Raw genomic sequence first — 19827 nt, forward strand, 5'->3', positions numbered from 1 at the left:
TTTATTTAATTTGATGAAAACTTGGTTTATATGCAAATGTTGCAGTGACTATATGATACATTTGTCCCAAGTGTGGTTTAATCTTCTTCACCTTGTCATGTACTGTACCCGTTGTAGTTTGTACAGGTCTGTAAACCGTGAAACACCCAGCACGTCAACTACATTTCCCATAAACCTCATGTATCATGTGGGCGAAGGAAGCTGTAACTGAGGAAGATACGCTAAACTGGTGGTACTTCATCAAACCTTAATTTTATTGCATGGAAATATAGATGTTTCGGCCCTGAAAATTAACGCCGTTATCAGAACTATATTGGATGTCTGAACTGCGTTCATGACTTGGGTGAACTCTCACTGTCAAGCTGGAATCATTTAAAATAAGGTAAGATTCGTATTAGCTAATGTTGCTAACTTATCCCTTGTTTGTTAGCGTATTATATATACCAAGTAAGTGCGATAGCTAACATACATTTGCTAATGTTATTTAGCCTAACGTTATTTATAACTTAACACAATATTTCTGCTTGTTAAAATTAATTATATTTGCTGTTAAACTCGTTTAAACCATTAGCGTTGTCTGGGTGATAGATAAGTTAGTTTTTTACAATTCAGATTGCAATTTGTGCAGCTGTACATTTTTTGGTGAAACATCAGCTTATTCATGATAAGTTGATAACTTGTTATTTCTTTTTATCCTTATTTGTTTAAAGTTGGTCAAATAATACACCATTTTTTCGTCCAATCCAAAATTGGTGCATTTCTGATCGAAATGGTCCTTTTGGAAATGTCAGGATATCAGTCCACACTTTATTTACTTGGTCACGTGTCAAAAATTATAATTCCCAGTTTGGGACCCACTGGTATACTGTTAGCCCTCCAAGCAGGACCCAATGCTACTGAAGTTTCTGACTTTTTTATGACACAGAGCATGGGGTCCTGTTCCAGCAGTACCATGCCACCTGGTACGCAGACATACATAAAACATAAACAACGTGTTTATGGCCTGTCTGCGCTCTTTGACGACATTTTATCGTGTGAGGGTTTCTGAATATGTGAAGTATAAGTACCCATACATGCCGCTGCGAATATCTTTGTTTGACCGATTTGGTCGCTTCTTCTCTTCCTTCCTTGTTTATTGACACCTCATTGTACCGCCTATCTGGCTAGCTAGTGGCACTATAGCTATGACAGAGCAGATCAGAGGCAGGGACGTAGCCGCACAAGCCAACCGCACACCGGGAGGCGGTACAATAAACGGTAAACAAACAAGAAGAAATAAAGCGACCAAATCGGTCAAACAAAAACAGGAGATATTCGCAGCGGAATGTATAGGTACTTAAAGTCTTAGATCTTAGAGAGAATATTCATGTCCGCGTTTCAGAATTCCCATACGAAAATATAGTTATGAGCAGGGACCCTACATAAAACTCATCAAAATTTCAGAAAAGCTTTATGGAGGGTTCCGAGAGGGGCTAGTATACTGTATAAATTGCACATGCATAGTTGGACAGCTTTAGAATTATAGTGTATGCTTCCTTACTGATGGATTTCCTAGTTTTTTATTTTTAAATGTATTTATGTATATGTATATATTTAAGTATATTTATATTTGTTATTTTCTTATTTTAACAGCTGGCATGGATGACAAGGCCAATGGATCAGTTGACACGAAAAGGTATATATTGTGCCGAATTAATAATATTCTGCGCTGCCTGAATGAAAGGAAGACTTTATGGAGTTGATTTTAAAGTACCTCCATGGAGTAGCTAAAACAGTTCCATGCAATGTGTGACCCCACAGCCCTGTTGAGAATGGTCAGCTGCCGGACCCTGCTAACTGGGGAGTAGCAGACGTGGTCAATTACTTCAAAGCAACAGGGTTTGAAGAGCAAGCCACCGCCTTCCAGGATCAGGTAATCTTCCTCCTGCCTTTCATCGTTGTATATTAAAGTAGAAAATAACTATGGCAGTAATGGCACTAATCACAGGTCAGTCAATGTAAATTTCTTTTTTTTAATGAATAGAATCTAATTTTGCCCAATCTGTATGTTAGAGTATGTTAATACAATATAACTTATACAATCGGGGTGGTTGTATTTGATCTCCCTGCTCTTCACGTCTCACTCTCACCTACACACAGGATCTGACACAAATTTTGACCGGAAGGTCAAGATTCAATTTATCCCCAGAGCAAGCAGGCAGGCTCTATTAGGTCAATGGTAAACAATTCGACACTTCTGCAGGAAATGGGTTCAAATCATAGACTGTAAAAAAATATGGACAAAGCGTTCCCCGGGTCTAACATGGACGTAAAATGAAGCCTGTTATTCCTGCACTGTAAGTCGCCATCTTTCTAGATCCGTTTGGGCCCAGCTGGCCATTGGCTGCCCAGACACGAGGCGGGACTTCCCCCCTTCTTCTCCGTTGGTTTTTATTTTGACTTGAGTGGGTGGGGAATCCCGATCATAGACTGTAACGGTAGCCACGCCCCTCAGAACATGCGCGACTTTATGGTCATTTTTTTAATAAATGGGACCATAATTTTCCAAAAATAATATTATGACATTAGAAATGAGACTTTAAACTAGTGACTGGAAGCAGAAAGTATTCATGACCATGTTTATTAAGGTAATACAGTCTAGGTGAAGTTGGGCCCAAATACATGGACTTCTATGGGGCTATGGGCTTTTCTGGGTCCAATGACAGCGCCACAACAGGCCATTATATGAACTTTCAGGAGTTTCAGGCTTCACAAAATATCTGTCTGACTGCCCCCCTGGTTCAAATCCTGGGGTAGAAGAGGAAAGTTTACATAGTGTAGCTTTAAGCCCGTTTTATATTTTGTTGTACGATGGTGTCCCGTGGCGAAAATCCGCCAGTTTCCAAGCTCACAATGTATTGTATCATCAGTGCAACATGTCGTGAGCTTGAAGATCGGCTGTTTTAGCCACGGAGTGCCCCGTCGTACCACGGAGTATGAGCTAGGCATTTCTCACTGCATCCGTCAGGAAATCGATGGGAAGTCCCTGCTCCTGATGACGCGCAACGACGTCCTGACGGGATTGTCGATAAAGTTGGGCCCGGCACTGAAGATCTACGAGTACCACGTGAAGCAGCTGCAGACTCAGCACCTGAAGAGCAATGCCTCATAGCAGCCCAGTGGCACACAGTCAGACCCCCTCAGTGACAATCAAACATGTCAGGAGAACGCTTTCACAAAGACTCCTCCGGGCCACAGTGGCACCTTTTGCGGAAAGACGAGAACGTTTTTATTTTATTTTCTCTATTTTGTTTTCTTTTTCTCTTTTGAATGCTGTAATGTTATATAAATGTTGACCCTGAGAGACATGGGTTGCACTCAGCTGTTGTTTACCCTTTCAGCCATTCTTATTTCTGCTGCTTGAAAGTTCTGTTTATTTTATATTGTTGTTATTGTTATTATTTAATAATGAGGTGAAGTGAGTGTGTGTGTGTGTGTGTGTGTGTGTGTGTGTGTGTGTGTGTGTGTGTGTGTGTGTGTGTGTGTGTGTGTGTGTGTGTGTGTGTGTGTGTGTGCGCGCGTATGAGTATGAGTAGACCAATTTTGGTTACAAAAAAAGTATTTGTACATAAGATAAGAAAATTGTGTATGTTCCATTGTATGTGAAAACTTTGATACATGCAGAAAATAGCCTGATGCGTCCCACTTTGATCTGCGGTCACTTTTTTTGCTATAAAATGCACAGATTCCACAAATTGTTCATAGCATGCAACGATGAAGAATTGTGTCCTCCTAGTGGACACACAAAGCAGAACGATCCTTTTGAATGCCCTGTTTTCCTGCACACCTACTGTATCTATCTGGTAATTGAAATGGAGATATTTATGTGTAAAGACAGATAATCATTCTTTTGTTCTTACCTGTGGTGCTTTCAGAACTGTCTTCAAGACAAAGTGTATTGAAGTGTATGCGTGACCAATGTCTATGTCCAACATAACACTGGAGTTTGACTATCTGAACCAGAGATTTGCAATAAATGGTGCTCTTTTTTTCACCAAAGAACATTTATTGGTAATGGTTTAATTTGATCATACAGTCAATTACATGGCTTGGATCGATCATCATACAATCATAGCGGTTTGAAACAACAATGGAGATTATTTTACTCTTCAAAGTCCCTTGTTCGTTCAGGAAGAAAACCCCACACAAACGCACAGTTGTCTTTTATTGGAACGATTGGTCAAGCTGTTTTACACCGTGAAAGAGCTCTAATCTATTCTGTACCACTGTGTTCTAGAATGTATAACCTGTGGATGTGTTTCAGTGTTTCCGGGCTCTTCACAGCTTGGCTCTTGTCCTGCGTACCGTGCCTGTGATGTTCCCCGAGGGGTTATCTAGTGGCAGGAGAACCTTGGAAGACAGAAGGAAAATTCAATGACTCGCCACAGAACAATGACAGTATGTATTTACTGTCCTCCTGAATAGAGCCATCTCTGACCTCCCCCTTCGCTCTGGTCTTTAGAACTGCAGCGGACGGGGAAGTCACAGATGGGGCTACTCTTTGAAATGCTTCTGTCCCATTTGCCATTTTCTAACCACATACAAAAATACTCTAAATAACTAGCATCCCTATTTTGGGCATGTCATAGGTGAAAAGGCCAAGGCTCACTGTATTGTGTAAATCAGGCTTAAAGGAGAATTCCATACTAAAAGGCTTTCTTACCTTTCTTTGTAGTTGTTACGTCCCCACCAAAGAGGTCCAGGTGTTATTTTGTGCAAAAGCTCCTTATTGGCTATTTCCCCTACCATAAGCCCTAAATGAATTGCATTGAATTGCATTGAATTGAACGGGGCTATGGGGTGTTGTGCTAATTCGCTTATTTCCATCGCTCAAAATTATAATTTCTTTGTATATATCCTCTCTTCATAATGTAAATAATATCCCAAGCGGCACACTTTACTACTTCTTTCGATGGAAATAAACGAACTAGCATAACACCCCATAGCCCCATTCAATTCCCATTCAATGCAATGCAATTCATTGAGGGCTTATGGTAGGGGAAATAGCCAATAAGGAGTTTTTGCACAAAAAAAACACCTGGACCTCTTTGGTGGGGACGTAACAACTACAAAGAAAGGTAAGAAAGATAAGAAAGCATTCTAGCATGGAATTCTCCTTTAAACCCTAGGGGGGTCCAGGATGGAAAATAAAAAATATCTGAGTTGGAACCTGAGACCTTGACCAGCCCCATTTACCCGCTGAGAGCTGTTCATGAGGTGGACAGCCTCATGGGATCCCCTCAGGATTGGGGCTCAAGAACGTGTTTAATGTTGTTTCACATAGTGTTATTCTGTCTTTACTCGGCACCTGAGAACAACACGTGACACCCTGTGAGGCCTGTAACTGATTGGTGCCGTCACTGAACAACTGAGAAAGGGTACATGGAGCTCATTTATACTTTATCACAAGACAAGTGTGACAACATAATATTAATAAACTTGTGTTGCTCTTAAAAATAACATTTTCAAATAAAAATGTGTCAACATCCTTTTCCAGTTGAGGTTGCAGCAAAGTATAATTTTTGCCTGTGATCATGGAATAATTGTTATAAATGGACTTACTTCATCCTTGTTTGTGAGACCCATTTTGGTCATGTCTATGGTGAAGTAATGCTTGTTAGGCATGACCATCTCTATTTCCTCCACCTGAAAGAGAACACAAAATGCATACACTGAATATCTAGTTGTATGTTAGAATTTAACAAAGGTTTGGTTAGGTAATATAGATGCAGTGCACGGATAGCGGTTCGTCCATACTGCCCAGAAATGGTCTGTGTGCAAGACTGTATAGTAAATACAGTACTGCAGAAATTGTTGTTAATTGTGTTAATTCAGTGCTTTAATATTGACCTCTTTCAACCTGGTGTCCCTATTTTGTCATTGTCAAAACATGACCAAAATGTGAATTTTCCTAACACAGTAGGAGGGTATTTTTTTGTTCATATTTTTAGACTGCTGTCAGGTAAAGCAGCTGCGGACACCTTACAACCAGTGGACCAGAGAAATGGGAAGTGCCAGTTTTGCCATGTTTTCTTATAAGATTATATTATCCTACAGTTCACATGTGTGCACCACTGCACCTGTATGTCAGAACATATACTGTAGGCAGTGACTCTCAAAATGATTCTACTATTTTCCCCTCTAATGTTATCTATTCTATATTTGAGAAGTTGTACCCAACACATGGCAAGAAACCCAAACCCATCCGTTACTACATGTGGAGTCAACTCCCGCAATTTCCTTCTTCCCACAGTGCGCTGCAAGGTAACTCTGGGATGACTGGCCGCGAAATTCTAGTATTATATATAATTTTTCCACACTTTCTGGCAGACTGGCAAGTAAATGTCATGTTATGTCAATGTTGACATGGTCTTACAATAGTGCTGTCTTGTTCAAGAGAAATCTCTGTGGGAACGATTAACCCAATTATCATTTTAGATTTCTTTGCCTATTCAAAAAAGCTAATTTCGTGTCACTTTGTGCCGTGTTATGACAAATTGTGTGTGTGTGTGTGTGTGTGTGTGTGTGTGTGTGTGTGTGTGTGTGTGTGTGTGTGTGTGTGTGTGTGTGGTTGGGGGGGGGGGGCGTCTGTTGCTTCTGGGTGTCCCTGGAACAAAATTGTTTGAGATGGGGGATCGTGGCAAAATACATATCATTTGGGGGTCCTTAACATGAAAAGGTTTTGAGCACTACTGAAATAGCAACATACGTTTCTCAGAAAACCTTTATAGGATTTAGAAGACATTTTTAGACTGGGCCTCAGGTCTGATGGATGTGATGTGAATGTGTCTGCCTTCGTGTTCTGCGGTGCAGTCAGGTGTACCTCAGGGAGTCTGTCCAGCGCAATAACCTGCGTGTCGTAGAGGGTCTTCTGCACGGAAGGGGAGTACTCTCCAAGGTCATATGGCCCAGCAAACTTCTCAATGATTGTATCCTTGACACAATTCCTATGATGATGATGGAACAGGGTGGGATTGCAGTATTAATTGACATATGGCAGCATATGTCATCTTAAATTTCTAATTGGAAGATTAATGTCATTAAGATTACACATGTTCTCCCTTTAATGAAGATCACAGTCTCCATTCCAACCTGATTTGAAATGACAGCTTTCCATTTTACTCGGTGACGCAATCACCAGCATGGATGAAAACTGAGATAAATAATGGTTAACCTTTTATGACTGTGCTATAGCTATCACAGTTGTGCTGTTGTTACCATGCAGCGTCAAAGTCGATGTTCTCAACCTTGTTGTAGCGCCACCTGGCGTAGATGGACGTGCAGAAACACCTGTCCTTGGCCTCCTGCAGGGTGGTGAAGCGGTCTCGGAGGAATCCCTCGAACCCCGACTGGGTCGTCTTCAGCACCGTCATGTCCTTCAACCCGCTGTGAACCACCGGGACACCTGTGAGATTTGACACGTTGCTTTTGAATTGTAACCCGACTGCTGAATACCTGCTTAGAGTCGGAGTGTGGAATGTATTGCCCTGGATCAGTGTTTCTCAGACGTCAAGGAAGGAACCCCAAATTATCTGGCCATGGACCCCCATTTGAAAATATTTTGTGCCAGGGTCCCCCATACACGATTTGTGTTAAAATATGTCTGGATCTCCATATATGCCTATATATGGATATGGATATATTTGTTTATGGTTATGTCTGATAGTCATAGTGACTTGCCTACATATGGGCGTATCGGTTTTGTCGTGGTCTGCCCTCCCATGAACCAATTCTAATATAGGATTTGGTGGAAATCTTTACTTTGACTCAAGGATTATTAGAATTGGGTGGTCAAACTTAAGGTTAAGGTCACTTCACAAAACATGTTTCATACAGGCCATAACCTACACCTAAATAAAATTAATTCATCACATTTAGACAGGGATGTAAACTTGTTGTCGGGAACATACAACTGCGATGCCATATCCCTATTTTAGATAGTGTTATGCAATGGTGTTGCGCATTTACTGTGTTTGTTGTTTTCTCTGCACCTTTGAGATTCTGTTCAACATCACAGAAGCGCCATGCTTCTGGGCTGAATATGAACGCATGTGCATGCTCTACCCCATTCTGTGAAGAGACAGAGACTTTCATTTCATTTATCACAGGACTGATGAATGGTAAAGTAGTAGTACAACATATATTTGGTTAAAATTTCAAATTTGAAATAGTAATACTTGATTCATTGCACAAGAAGGCCGAGGCTTTAACAGTCGGATGTCATTATACATCCCTTAACAGCACCATACAGTGCATTAATGCTGTATGTTTTCTAATACTATATGACATATAGTATTAGCGCAACAATACTACATCTGCCAAACAGCATCTGCCAAATGACATATATGTCATTTGGCAGATGCTGTTGTCCAGAGCAATAGTATTGTTGCGCTGTGTTAATAATTAAGACAATTGATTGACTCATGCCAGTGATTATCTTAACTGTTCTTAAAGGGTTTCATATAATGAATATAATACAAATTAAACCTGGGCTGTATTTTTGGAATCTTGGATTTTGGACCACAATGAATTGTGGGTGTAACTGTAAAATTGTTCTGTTCAGCTGCTTCCGGACGTCTTGCGCCCAGAGGGCCAAGCTGGTCATTCAAATGACTAGACCTGTTATGCAATACTTGTTGTACCAGTTGTCAGCCCATCATTCCTGACCTGAGTAGGCCGGTCGGTGCCCAATGAGGCATCGAGTCTGTCAGATAGGCAGTTGTCCAGAACCACAGATTCAACTGATATGCCCATATATTGGCATGCAACGATGCAAGTTGCAACGATGCATGCCTCACCTAGTTAGTCAGAAACCTGTTGTACCCGTCTGCCTGTCCATGTCCCTTTCATGCCCATATATACCGGTATTGAGATTTCTTTATCTGTCTTTATGTGTCCCTTTAATTTATGCCCAACTGCCCATATATGGAGTTCTGTGTCAGGCATGCCCAAATATGGAGTCTGTATAGCATCATATTGATCAGATATATGGCATCATATTGATCATCCATTTGGATTTTTTGGAGAAACCCGCTGATCCAAGCGACTTCCCACTTGGCGCATCACAGCCTCAGGTTCTCACCAATATACACACACCCATTCTGACGATTTTTACACCCACCCTTTGGTTGTGGTCCAAAGTAAATGAGGGCCCAGGCTTTAGTTTCAAGGAAAAGAGCAGAATGTCCGAAATTAACTGGGAAATCATCAGTGTGAGCTTGAATGGCAAATATTACACCAGGCTTTACATGGAGCAATAATACAAAAGCCTATTATCTTCTTGTGGACTGATCACCGACTTCCATACAATACCTTCTCCAGCCTTCTCCAAGGAGCCTGCTCCATGGATACCTTGGCCTTCAGCACATGGTTAAAAGACGTCAGGAAATGGTGACAGATGTCCAGAGACAACTGCTCAATGGTCTTCACCTGTATACATCATATGTACGAAAAGTGCAGTGTGAGCTAAGACTGTGGTTCTCAAAGTAGAGCGCGTGTGTGTGTGTGTGTGTGTGTGTGTGTGTGTGTGTGTGTGTGTGTGTGTGTGTGTGTGTGTGCGTGTGTGTGTGTGTGTGTGTGTGTGTGTGTGTACTGTATTAGCCAATCTACAAGCTCTCTTAAGAACACTGAAATTGTAGATCTGCTAGTTCAAATAGAATTGTGATTTATCTTTATTATTTATTTTACGTTTGAAATATTTTAACGCAAGTCTTGTATGGTGTACCTGGGTGTCACAAAATATTTTCCGATGTGGGTCTGTGGCCAGTATTGATTTAGGGGTCCTTGACATGAAAACACTACTGGATAATGGCTTTCAAAATGACACTGGGTCACACTCAATGGCGCATCCTTATGTTCGCTACATTTGTCATTGCAGATGGACACCTACCCCCTTGATTTTGGCCATGGCATGGACAGTGTTCTTGATGGTGTCTGTGGGGATGATGTCTGAGTTGTCTCCATCCAGGTAATCCTTATGGGTTTTAAGTGTGAGCTCCACATCAGCTTTCAGTTCGATAATTGATTGATGGGGTCCCTCTCTTCTGATGACCAGCACCTTGACTGAATTCTTGCCATAGCCTGTCTTCACAAAGTCCACATTCTGTGCACATGCGACACAAGTTATGTTGAGTTGGGACTCTATATAATTCATTATTTTATTAATTACAGTATATTATACTATTATATTACATTTATCACATATGAACCAAGCCCCAAATGTGAAAATGTATTTAGACATTGGGTTGTATTGCTAAATCTCTCCTGCGGGATTGTTAACAGAACACTCAACTGACTGATTTTTGGTTATTCGGGAGGATATAATAAATCAGAAAAGACGTATCTGAAGTGAAAACATTTTGGGTACTAAAAAATAAAAACAAATAAAATTGTACATTACAATTTACTAGTAGATAATTTACTATTTAGAAATGGGTTCTGCTTAGATAATGCTATGACTCCATGGTCATTGACCCGCACAGGATGAGAAATACAGATTAAAACTATGTAAAATGTATGTGAGTATAAGCATGTATACCGTATACGTGCAGGTATGCATGTTTTTTGTTTCTTTTACATATTTTATTTAGATTTCTCAAAGACAAGTGAAATGCAGTCAAATACAAGACACAACACAACAGTATAAGACATCAAATGACAGAAAAGTAAACTTAACACTACATACTATACAATAGACACATACACGCACAAAAGAACAAATGGGTGGGATTGATGACCATCATAGAGCAGGGAAAGTTATGAGTTCAGTAGTGATAGATGCACGGTTGCACCATAGCAGCCAGATATGCAGAACCTATAGGCTACTCAGCTATTGTCAAATACTCCAAGGAATGGCATCCACATTTTTTGGAACTTAGCTTGTGTATTCTGTCTGTCATGATGAATTTGTTCCAGCTTAGCAATGGAGAGCATCACGTTGAGCCATCTTTTGAAACATGGAGAGGTTGGAGACTTCCAGTTTATCAGTATATTTTTTGCAGCAACCATAGCAGGCAGGCATGCATGCATGTAGGTACAGTATGTATGTAATACCGTGTGAACTGTGTTTATGTAGGAAGTTTAGGAGGTTAAAAAATAATTACGTTAATGTTCGTTTATAACGACTGTGAACGTTATAAGGTTAACCGACATGTATTAAGAATAGGCATTAATAAGATCTAAGCTTCGGCCTATGCCTTTTCGTTCAACAAAACAGAAATTATTGCTGTAATGTCTGCAAGGATTTGCTATACTGTTGATGATCAAAATAAACTAAACTAAACGGTGACACAAAATCCAATTCTTAAATTTTGCTCCAAATTAATTGAGGATATGATGCTATGTTGGAACAAAGAACAAAGAATGATAATGAATTTGTGCTGGGGGGTGAAGATACAGGGTAACGAAATGTTTTAATGATGCACATGAAAATAATAAAGAAAAACAGATTATTATTATTATTATAGTAGTAGTATTCTTTTTCACCCTGCCAATAAGAACATTAAATCTATGTACCTGTGTAGCCATGGTGTCTTTCCAGAAGTCGTGTAGTTCTTGTTAGTTATCCAACCAATGCAATTCTCAGAGAGAGATGGCTTTTCCCCAGAGGGAGTATTTTGTGGACAGGGCAGTCCTACCTTTGCATTGTGTACACAGTTCTTTAGGCCTCAACCAGAGGGTCGTGACCCGAAAAATCTGGAACATAGTACATATGGGTCGTTGCTTCCGAGCTGGTGAGGATAAGGTTTGAGTCCACAACTAAACCTGTCGAGAACCACTTTGATTGATTTAATTTTTTATTGACGGTTTAAAAGGTACAGACGGTATATTAAAAAAGACAAATGCATCATCACACAAATATATTTTCATGTGATGCCACTTCGGCCATATTGTCTGACAGTTAACATTCTGTCTACTTTGGCTTTTCCAGTGGCAGAGATTATCATTAATAATAATAAACATCTCTCCTAAGGGCAGATTCATACTCCTATTTTAGAGCTGAATAAAAGTCGGTTCGGCGCTGTAGAGCCTACAATTTGACGTCATTTGAGGTTCGGGGGGGCGGGTACCGTCCTAAAGTCGGCTCTTCGGTGCTACTGAGAATTTCTGACGAGCCGAAATCATTTCGGCACTACAGCGCCGAAACAGCGGTAAAATAGGAGTATGAATCGGCCCTTAGTCTCCTTTAGAAGTTGCAAATTTGCACATAATCAATATGTATAGCCTACTGTAATAGTACATTTGCAAGCAAATTTACCTGGGTTTGATTCTGACCCGAGATCCTTTGCTTAATTTCTCTCTTGCTATTTCCTGTCTCTTTCCACTATCAAATAATCTAAAGGCTTGGAAATGCCCCCCACCCAAAACAAAACACAAGCAACAGGGTATCAAACCCAACTGGCCACTCTACCTCCTGAGCCACTGCCACACCATTTACATATAGATAATGAAGGGGATGAGCCAGCAGGGTCCCTTGTGCACTGTGAGTGGTCTGTTGTTTGGTTAGATGACTTGAGTGCACCTTGTGTGCCATCATAAGCACTTATACAGTATACACACAGTAGGCTACTTGTTGTTGTTGTTGTCTCCACCAGCCGAAGGCATGGGGGAGAGTATGTTTTGCACTCCGTCCGTCCGTGTGTCCGTCCGTCCGTGTGTCCGTGAGCAGCTAATCTCGGCCACCGTTAACCCGGCCGATGCCAAATTTTGCACACACACTCCCTGGATGCCAACCATGAACCTCTGCCCCAAACTTTCCAGAACGGCCTGTTATAGCGCCACCAGGAGGCCGCTTTGTGCAAAACAAGTTTTTGCACAGTACACCTACAGATTGTGTCCAAACATCACGCAAATTGGTACACAGTCTCTCTAGAGCCATTCAACCAAACCGGTCTTTCAGATTTCTCAGACTCCATCCTGATTGGTTAAGATTGGCTTCCAAAATTCACAGGAGTGCTCAGTTTCAAACAAAATGCTGCAAATCATGAACACATCGCGTGATTTCCGTGAAATTGTGCACCCACATTCCCACTAGGCCGAGGACGAAATGCCACATGAACAATTTCAACTCAGCCTCAAGGTGGCGCTATAACTGGCCCAAAAGTGTTTTTACCTCTAACTGCACGGATCTGTGGATAACTTTGTATGCCAACTCCCTAGAGGCCAAGGAAAAACCTTTGCCTGGAATTTTTCACATCTGCTCTTTATAGCGCCACCAGGAGGCCGACATATGTAAAACACATTTTCTATTATTACTCCTTCACATTTTATCCAAATTTCACGCAAATCGGTACACATGATCTCCATAGTCATGTGATCAAGACAGGTTTGTTTGATTTCTCATATTCCATCCTGATTGGCCACGATTGGCTCCTACAGTTTTCAGGAGTAGCAAAATGGCCACAACTCCTCAACGCAGCGTCCGATTGCGATGAAACTGTGCATGCATATTCCCACTAGGCTGAGTAAGAATCCTGGTGGAGACCTGTGCCGATTGGCACTTTATCTAGTTGTTGTTGTTGTACAATGAATAGTGATTTTTGATTTGATATATTGATTTGTACAACAGGAATCATATACATATAGTATACTACTTCTTTCCTAGGGAAGATGATATAAATATTGTGCCGGTGAGGTAAGAAACCCACACGAGAACCTCACCGTTTACGTTCCATATTTGCCCATAGAGCTAGTGGAAATAACCACGAGCTCACAAGAGCTATTTGTGCTACTTTTTATTATCTCTGACCATATTCACCATAATGACACACCCATAATGGGGACATCAGGTTTATTGTCTCCACCAGGCCGAAGGCATGGGGGGAGAGTATGTTTTGCACTCCGTCCGTCCGTCCGTCTGTCCGTCCGTCCGTCCGTCCGTGTGTGTGTGTGTCCGTGAGCAGCTAATCTCGGCCACCGTTAACCCGGTCGATGCCAAATTTTGCACACACACTCCCTGGATGCCAACGATGAACCTCTGCCCCAAACTTTCCAGAACGGCCTGTTATAGCGCCACCAGGAGGCCGCTTTGTGCAAAACAAGTTTTTGCACAGTACACCTACAGATTTTGTCCAAACATCACGCAAATTGGTACACAGTCTCTCTAGAGCCATTCAACGAAACGGGTCTTTCAGATTTCTCAGACTCCATCCTGATTGACTTTTGTTGCCCTTTTATCCAACCACCAGATGAAGGCAAGCTGCAATGTCCTACATTCCTATCCTGGTGGAGACCTGTGCCCAGAAGGGCACTTTTTCTAGTTAAGTTTTGTTACGTACGTACTGTATATGTCAGAATGCCATGTCAGGCCTTAGTGGTGCAACTCCGTGTGGGGGTCCCCAGAACTTCCATACCCGCAGGAACACGCCCAGGGTGCCGGACTGGTTCCGGCGAGCCACCCCGCGTCCGAAATGGTCGAGAAATGACAGTTACCATGTGGGGGTCCCTCTACTGTACTGTACTGATACTGATACACCTGAAATCATCATATACAGTTAATATGTTTGTGTGTGTTAGGCTGCACAACTGTGACACTTGGTTTTGAAAACCAACCAAATGCTATTTTCGTGCTCAGACACAGGTAGCCAGCCAGCCAGGCAGGCAGGCACACACAAAGCTACTTAATGAAGTGGTTGCACCACTTAAAAAAACACCTGTGTAATTCCAGCATCCCTGGGGTAAATCTCTCAACAAATTTGAAGATAACTTTTGAATGAAACCCATCTTTCATGTGAGTGTGTGACAGCGAGAGCGAGGTAAGGTAAATCGAGGATGTAACGTTACTCGAAAAAGGATTAATGCAAGGTTCTTGGTTATTTAACATCCTATGTATTAAAACCCCCTGTTGCTAAATGGGGTGCTTCCCTGTCATGCGACTCCTCATGACTTCCTGTTCTGCATGACCGCATCGCCAGTCAGATCATTTTCATAAATTGCTCAATCATGACACAAAACCTGAAAGAGAGATTTTAAATTCCTTTTTTGTTCTCTCTAACTCAAGATGACCACTCTGTTTGGTTCATGGTTCCATGTTGTTGTTGTGATTTCATGTTTCACAGCAAGTAGAACAGACATTTCCTGTAGGAATGAAGCTGGGGAGCCTGTGGATTGGTGAGTTGATTGTGTTTATTTTGAGGGGGTATACTTCTTGTTACCTTTTATTCTCTTCCCTTTACTGATTTTTTTTATTTTGTGCTCTTCAGTCTTCACAAATTGTATGTAAGGCTACATTTTACTCTGTGAATTGTGTTATGATATTGTGCTGATTGCTAGACTATTAGCTCATTTGATTGACTAGAATGGTGCCCGCTGGGCAGTTGCCCGGTCCAGAGCCTTTTTGGGGCCGTTCTGGACAGTCGTGTGTCCGACCGACTCTACACCGGGCCCTGCTGTGGTGTGGAACGCGTGTGTCGAATTTGAAGTCGTGGTCGTGGGGCTAACGGTTCTTGAGTTCCATGGATTACACACAGATAGACAGACCAACAGACAGAGACTGCACGCCGGCAGGCAATTTTGTTTTGCCAACGGCTGATTTGGTCTGGCTTATTAGCCAGGCTAGTATTGTACATCTTTTTACCACTTAACCTGGTGTTCATATTTTAGGCATGTTATAGGCTACATTTTCTTTTATTAATACTATATACTAATTAATTAAAAAAAATCCCTTTAAAAAATAGTGAAACTACAGTACAAGCTTGTAGAATGATGCTATTTCCACTATTTGTCATACAACGAAGTATATAGGACTGGTTAATGCATTCAAATAATTCTCTCTAACTTTTAACAGGTTCATTATATACAAGATGCCCAAGTATAAGATTGGAGAGGTTGGTAGCGGCGTTGACTACATGTACCTGGACCCCTCAGTGGGAAGCTGGCAGATGAGTAACTTCATGGTCAACAGCAGCCAGGGGGCCCTGGGGAGCACACTTAACCAGCTTTACAAAGGGCACACCTACAAGGTGGGAGCATTCAACTTGTTATTCTTTGATTAGTTTATGTTTTCTTCATTAGAGAGTTAGTTTAGAGTTTGTGTAATGGAGAGGGACACAGGAAGAAAAGGGGTTGACATAAAAGTCAACCCCTGCCAGGGAGAGAATTCAACCCTGTGGCGTCGTCGACCATGGCCCATAGTGGCTTACTTATTTTGTTGAGGTAGATGCATGCTGGGGATACAGAAGCTTGTATTGTTCATGGTGGGGGAAAAAAACACTTTTCTCTAATGCACTAAATGTGTATGCCCACAAAGTTAATGTCTCCATTTAACAAACAAAAAATATTAGCAGTTCCAGTCGTTGAAAGTTACTGAAACAAAATGTAATGGTCCATACATAAACTTGGTGCAAGTCATACTGTGCATCAATCATTATGGTTCATCAATGCCTTGTGGTGTGTAAAGAACCAAATGTAATATATTTAATGCCCCACGTTTCTTACAGAATAAATACAATTCTATATGTCCAAAGAAACAAATCCAGAAAAAGTATATATATTATGCTATGATGTTATGATGTTTTGCTTTACGTGTACAGTCCAATAGCTCAGTCTACACCTTCTACAATGATGGACCTCCAGACATGGAATACATCAAGGAATATGGACACACAAAAGGTACTGTAGCCAAGACTCCATTATACATTATAAACCATGTTTTGATAATTAATACAATTCATGAAGAGACAGAGGTTTTGATTAATCTAGAGCATATAAATAACGGTAATGGGTTGCACACACCAAGACTGTGTTTCAGTAATTTATTCTTTCATTTGGGACAGGAGACAAGCGTTTCGGATATCCAGCCTTCATCAGTGTCGACACACTGATGAAGGCTTTTCTTTTTATTTATTTTTATAATTTGGGGGGGTCGCAACCCACGGGTTGAGAACCCCTGCCTTATACAATTATTCAATGCACAAGTGCATTATACACTAGGAGAAGAATCTTCATTTTTGTGACTCTTGTGTGCTTTATGAATGGCGTCATGGGGGAGGACGCAGTGCAAAGTCTGATAGATTGTGTTTATTCTGGATCACTGACTAACCTAATACCTAATACAATATGTTTTAAAAGGTAAATAAAAGGGTTAGGGTTTCATTTTTGATAGTGTGAGAGTGAAAGGGCATGGCAGCAAATAGCTTTGGGTTATATATAATTCATTATTATTATTATTATTATTATTATTATTATTAATTTATGTTGTAGTAGGCACTATTACAAGGTGATCCACCCTGACATGAACTTTGCTGGAAGAAATAGACTATTGCCGTGCATGTGTTTGTGCCCTGTTCCACATTCTGTGGGTACTAGAGGTGTTATAGTTGTTTATATCCCGCAGGGGTGCTGCTCTGTGACCACGTTCAAGGCTTCTGGCTGTCCCACAGTGTACCTCACTTCCCCTCGTTCCCTGAGAGAGGTTACCTTTACCCATCCTCTGGCAAAGTCAATGGCCAGACGGCTCTGTGCGTGACCTACAAATATGCACAGTTCTCCATAATAGGTGAGAGAAAGGACATGAAACAACTGCAGGGCAGACATTACTGGCTGCCATTCTGTACATATATGTACATACATACGTCTCACTTCCACTCATTATTTAATATACATTTGTTATTAACAGATTTACAGTGACTACTAAATTATATAGGTTCTTGGGTGCCAAATGCACACAAAATATGGAAGACTCCCCATAAACATTGTGACAATTGTCTCTTGAGAAACATTACTTAAAGGATAGTAATTTAGCAGTAGCCGTTTTTACACTTTTTTCCCGAGTTTTGCGTCAGTCGAGCGATTATACTAAATTATCCTTTAGACTTCACTTTCACAGATGAAACAGATTATCTGTCATTAAATAAAAACAAATAAACTGTCCAATAGTTGATATACTACAACGAACCTGAGACTGAAAATCAAAATGTTCTTCTTTTTATTGGTCTGTCTGCCTGTCCCTCAACAAATTTGTCCACCAGAGGGTGCTGAAGTCAAATCTATGTATACAATTGATTGATATTGTATAGTTATTTACACTGCATGAAAATGTGTTTTTAGTCCATTTTCCCCAGGTGAAGGGAACCAGACAACAAATAAAATGACTCCTACTCTATCTCTCTGTATTCTGCTGTGTCCTACTCTGCCTACAGCCCAGCAGTTGGTGTATTTCAACCCACGTGTGTATAATTGCTCCGTGCCTGCTTCATTCCTGAGTGACTTGGCACCACTGGCCCAGTTATGCAAGGGCTCCAAACCACCACTGCCCTTCAGTAAAAGAGTTGAACATCTTCTCTCTGCCCAAGGAGAGAAGTTTGTCAGTTTTGCCAAATCAGAACATTTTGTTGATGGTAAGTGATTTATTGGGGAAAGTCTGTTATTTAATTTGTAGCCATTTTGCTGAAGTACTTTCAGTGCTTGAATTATTATTTGAAATTAAATTCGTGGTTATTCACTAAAGCTGGAGAACTGACATTGGTACTAGTATTCGTCGGTAGTATTCTTCCACAATCTTTTATTCGTGTCATATTTGTGCTATATCATATATATCAATATCATATGATGACATTAGCATTTTTAGATCTCAGTTTGAAAATTCTCAGAGTTTGATTGATGAATTTGCCATCAACACACCTGGATTGTGCCTTCTCATGAGTTACCAATGAACTAACGTTTCCCAGCAAGCCAAATTACATCATGATGACGTTATGATTATGCCCTCTGGTAACTCTGGTGACGTTCAGGAATCAGGACTAAAGGCCAGATCACAGCCCATGCATAGGGGGATGATCTTTACGTCATTTCCAGGACGTCTTCACCAGTTGAAATAATATAGCTTATTATTATTCATATTATTAACTTGTATTCAGTAAAGCAACTATTGGAGGACTGTTCTATAGTTTATACTAATGGCTCAATGGAAATACGTTTTCGGTTATGTCATTAACGTCATGTATTGTGTTTCTAATCATATTTGTCAGAGAACCGCATTGTCAAAATTATTTCCGTGTTCCCCCACCCCCAGATATCTATGCGGGTTGGGTTGCCCAAGCCCTGGGTTCTGATTTGCTGGTCGCGACATGGCAGACGCAGAACCACGGGCTGCCCTCCAACTGCACTCTTCCCAAACACGTCATGAATGTGAGGAGGGTGCGGCTCCCTGGGCCGGTTCTGTTCCAGTCTCATCATGACCACTCCAAGTGGTGCGTGTCCCGGGCTTCTGAGGAGCAGTGGGCCTGCCTGGGGGACCTGAACAGGGAGAGGGCTCAGGCTTGGCGTGGTGGGGGACTGGTGTGCTCCCAACATCCCTTGATATACAAGGCCTTCCGACAGGTGGTGGACTGGTACATAGCCTGTTAGATGTGATGGACAAAGAGACAGACAGAGAGAGAGAGGGCTGTATTTTGCGTGTCTTAAGTACCAGGTCTTATTACCTAACTTGAGTAAACTAAAGACCTGGAGGCGTGGTCAATGCTCTTTGGCCACTCAGAATAGCCAAATGGCATTGATCACGCCTCCAGGTCTTTAGTTTACTCAAGTTAGGGAATAAGACCTGATACTTAAGACACGCAAAATACAGCCCAGAGAGTGTAACCTCTCACATACACATACTACATACACATACACATCTTACACATAGGCCTACTGTAAGAGTGACCTCTCACATACTGTAAGAGGTCATGAGACAGGAAGCTGAGAATAGAGAGGGGAAACGGTTGGCTAGAATTGAAGATTGACTTTGCAGTCTGATTTTTGAAATCCCATATATTACCACTCAAATGTAAGTAAAACATTTTGAATCAA

General features: G+C 41.2%; 3 protein-coding genes across 3 annotated transcripts; 2 read left to right on the forward strand and 1 right to left on the reverse strand.

The window, feature by feature from the left end:
* Positions 1-210: 210 nt before the first annotated feature.
* On the forward strand, positions 211-3335 carry samd13 (sterile alpha motif domain containing 13). Its single transcript, XM_083767349.1, has 4 exons — positions 211-382; positions 1633-1675; positions 1801-1912; positions 3008-3335. Exons 2-4 carry the CDS (start codon positions 1638-1640, stop codon positions 3149-3151), a joined length of 294 nt encoding a protein of 97 aa, XP_083623475.1. The 5' UTR covers positions 211-382; positions 1633-1637; the 3' UTR covers positions 3152-3335.
* A 982-nt stretch (positions 3336-4317) lies between these two features.
* uox (urate oxidase) lies at positions 4318-10271 on the reverse strand (the record flags this gene model as incomplete). Its single annotated transcript, XM_083767348.1, has 7 exons — positions 9929-10271; positions 9352-9468; positions 8031-8109; positions 7258-7444; positions 6863-6986; positions 5602-5685; positions 4318-4389 (listed from the first exon to the last, which is right to left on the reverse strand). The coding sequence occupies exons 1-7, from the start codon at positions 10190-10192 to the stop codon at positions 4318-4320; spliced, it is 927 nt and encodes a 308-aa protein (XP_083623474.1). The 5' UTR covers positions 10193-10271.
* Positions 7339-19410, forward strand: dnase2b (deoxyribonuclease II beta). Its single transcript, XM_083767347.1, has 8 exons — positions 7339-7474; positions 9917-10006; positions 15096-15147; positions 15824-15998; positions 16569-16647; positions 17372-17533; positions 18177-18374; positions 19049-19410. Exons 4-8 carry the CDS (start codon positions 15840-15842, stop codon positions 19381-19383), a joined length of 933 nt encoding a protein of 310 aa, XP_083623473.1. The 5' UTR covers positions 7339-7474; positions 9917-10006; positions 15096-15147; positions 15824-15839; the 3' UTR covers positions 19384-19410.
* The last annotated feature ends 417 nt before the right edge of the window (positions 19411-19827 follow it).

The sequence above is a fragment of the Protomyctophum parallelum genome (assembly GCF_964188405.1).
Source record: "Protomyctophum parallelum genome assembly, chromosome: 6".
Taxonomy (NCBI): Eukaryota; Metazoa; Chordata; class Actinopteri; order Myctophiformes; family Myctophidae; genus Protomyctophum; species Protomyctophum parallelum.

Coding starts and splice junctions, on each gene's coding strand:
- dnase2b (XM_083767347.1), top strand. CDS start 15,840: ATGCCCAAGTATAAGATTGGAGAGGTTGGTAGCGGCGTTGACTACATG. Junction 17,534..18,176: donor TGCACAGTTCTCCATAATAG/GTGAGAGAAAGG, acceptor CTCTGCCTACAG/CCCAGCAGTTGGTGTATTTC. Junction 18,375..19,048: donor ATCAGAACATTTTGTTGATG/GTAAGTGATTTA, acceptor CCCCACCCCCAG/ATATCTATGCGGGTTGGGTT.
- samd13 (XM_083767349.1), top strand. CDS start 1,638: ATGGATGACAAGGCCAATGGATCAGTTGACACGAAAAG. Junction 1,676..1,800: donor GGATCAGTTGACACGAAAAG/GTATATATTGTG, acceptor GTGACCCCACAG/CCCTGTTGAGAATGGTCAGC. Junction 1,913..3,007: donor CCACCGCCTTCCAGGATCAG/GTAATCTTCCTC, acceptor TGCATCCGTCAG/GAAATCGATGGGAAGTCCCT.